This window comes from Poecilia latipinna, unplaced genomic scaffold (genome assembly GCF_001443285.1).
Source record: "Poecilia latipinna isolate Pla-1442-1.1 unplaced genomic scaffold, P_latipinna-1.0 Scaffold552, whole genome shotgun sequence".
Taxonomy (NCBI): domain Eukaryota; kingdom Metazoa; phylum Chordata; class Actinopteri; order Cyprinodontiformes; family Poeciliidae; genus Poecilia; species Poecilia latipinna.
The window spans coordinates 101,930-104,452 of NW_015113168.1; the positions used below are offsets into that span (position 1 = coordinate 101,930).

Here is a 2,523-nt window from a genome sequence, read left to right on the forward strand (position 1 = left end):
GAAGAAAAAGTTTGGGAACCACTGTGCTAGATAATAGTTCTTTTCTGCAGTCAAGCTACAGAAACAGCCGAATGGGTTGAAGTGCGACCTGGAGGGGGTAGGGGGGGAGTATTGAAGCACCTCATTTACATCTAAAGAGCCCACACCAAAACGAGTCGAACAGGAGCAAAAGAGCGACTTTGGAGCTGCAATAACAAGGAATCCAGACCAACGCATCACAGTTCTACTTTGTATAGACCACAACTCAATTATTCAAATTTGAAAAGAAAGAATAGGAAAGCGTGATATAGCCTAAAGTTTAGGAACAATCTTGAAGGCTAGTCTACCTGAAAATCTTTTCAGACAAAGGACAGGAAATGTTTCACTGGGACATTCTACTCTCCTCACTGTAGTTCTCCGTTTCCAGCCCAAACGTGTCATATGGTCGACTTCTGATTCTGTCAGCACATTTACAACTAAAAATAAGTCTAACACACCTTTCACACTCCAACACCCACAAAGGTATCTGCACAAACACACACACACGCGCACACACACACACACACCTGTGCGCTTGCTGATGACCTCAACCAGAGTGGATGGGAAGTACCCCACTCGATCGTTTCCTGTCCGGTTGTCATGGATACAGCCTTTCCAGCGTCCATCAGGATGTTGCTCCAATACCTGATAAGGGTGAACGTTAACAAACAGCTTTTAGGTTAAAATATGTGAAGAAATATGTAACAGAGTTGTTTTTTAAACAGGCTAAACTGCCTCCATCCCTGGAGACATTCAGCACTGCAGCCTAATTGTTCTTCCAAACCCTGAGGAAAGACACACAAGCGCAGCTTGGCTTCGTTGCAACTATAATAAGTACCCAAAGGCTGAATTAATTCTCATTAATATTTATGAACGATGGCAACAAGCGCGCACATGTTCCTGTAAAATATGCTTGTAGTAAACAGGAGAGGCTGAAGCCATCTCTGCTGTTGCATTTATTGATAATTCTCAACAAACGGGGCCATTTTTACAACAGATTTTGGGTCTTTAAAAAGCCTCACCTTCTGATTATATTTCTCGTTATAGTGGCCAAACAGCAAACCTTTTCACTATCAAGCAAATTTCTCAACAAAATTCATTAGTTACATCAGGATTTCACCACGGTGTATTAAGGTGATTGTAGATAGAAAAAATAGGATTACATTTTCACCAAAAATACTCTGAAATCCAGAGATTAATCTCAGAAATTTTCTGAAAAACAAAAAAAACAAAACAAACAAAAAAAAAAACACACACAAAAAAACAAAAAACATGAGGACTTTTCAAAGGACAAATATTTTTGACTTTTGAAACTCAGAAAATTTTAGATTTTTCTATTACAAGAAGCACAGTGGTAAATGTTAATTGATTCTTTTGAAATTCCAGTTATGAAGATATTCAGGTTCTGCTCCTTCCTCTCAGCTCTAACATCTTCAGTGAGCTGCAATAAGATGCTGCATTTACATCGGCCAAGAAATTGGAATTAAAAAATTGAACTTGCTTAATAGAAATAATAAATAAAAACATTTTAACATTTTAAAAACATTTAGTTTGTTGATAAAACATTTTTGCACTACAATGAGGCTGGTATTTTTTTTTGTCTGTATTGAAATGTCTGCACTTCGCAAAACTGCCATGGAAAGACTTTTTTCACATCATGCGAGTCACGTGATCAACAGCCAGATGTTTCTACTGACAGAAACGACGAAGAAGACGACAGGAAGTGATAGGAAGATGATGGAGCGGTGTGCATTTTAGTGACTAATCACATCAGACTGTGTGTTATTCACAGTCTGTGTTTTTAATTGCATTTCTTATTAAATTTAAACATCACAATTGTGTTTTCTTGACATTAGCGGAACATCAACAATATTTTGAGCCGGTCTGTCATGGAAACGCAGCTATTGCGCTGGTGCTGCATGTTGTAGGGTTGGACGTAGCATGTGTTACCGTGATGACGTCTCCAGCTTTGATGTTGAGGCTGGTCAGGTCGTAGTTGTTGCAGTAATCCTTCAGAGCCCGGACCTGCAGGGCAGCCGACGCGTCTGGGAGGTCACAAGCAACAAATTACATTTTCATTTGAGAAATAGATGTTGGTTTTTGTAGTTCTTGTAGCACAGTTATGGAAGACTGATTTATCCATCCGTCTCACCCCTCAGCAGCTGTTTTATCTCCCTGCTGGCTTGCGTTGCTGTGAACTGGTAAACGATGTCAAGCGCAGTCTGGCTGTAGGTGTTTCTAACAGCTGCATTGATCCCACTCTGTAGGGCAGAGCAAGACATGTTAGAGGTTCTCCATCCATCCATCCATCCATCCATCCATCCATCCATCCATCCATCCATCCATCCATCCATCCATCCATTTTCTGTACACCCTTGTCCCTTAGTGGGGTCGGGAGGAGGACTTTCACATATTTATTCATGTAGTTATTTATTCATTAGGTTTATTTGATAGGAACAGATGCACAATAACACAGAGAAACTGAATCAAACAGCAGTCCCACAC

The 2,523-nt window shown here is 40.1% G+C and overlaps 1 protein-coding gene across 8 annotated transcripts in view; it reads right to left on the reverse strand.

The window, feature by feature from the left end:
• Positions 1–2,523, reverse strand: part of caskin1 (CASK interacting protein 1) — a 136,400-nt gene that overhangs the window by 34,619 nt on the left and 99,258 nt on the right. For all 8 annotated transcript variants that reach the window (XM_015041448.1, XM_015041442.1, XM_015041449.1 and 5 more), the window contains exons 8-10: positions 2,171–2,279; positions 1,969–2,063; positions 546–663 (exon numbers count right to left, since the gene is read on the reverse strand). In XM_015041448.1, the coding sequence (XP_014896934.1) occupies positions 546–663; positions 1,969–2,063; positions 2,171–2,279 (322 nt within the window). The remainder of the gene's footprint in view (positions 1–545; positions 664–1,968; positions 2,064–2,170; positions 2,280–2,523) is intronic.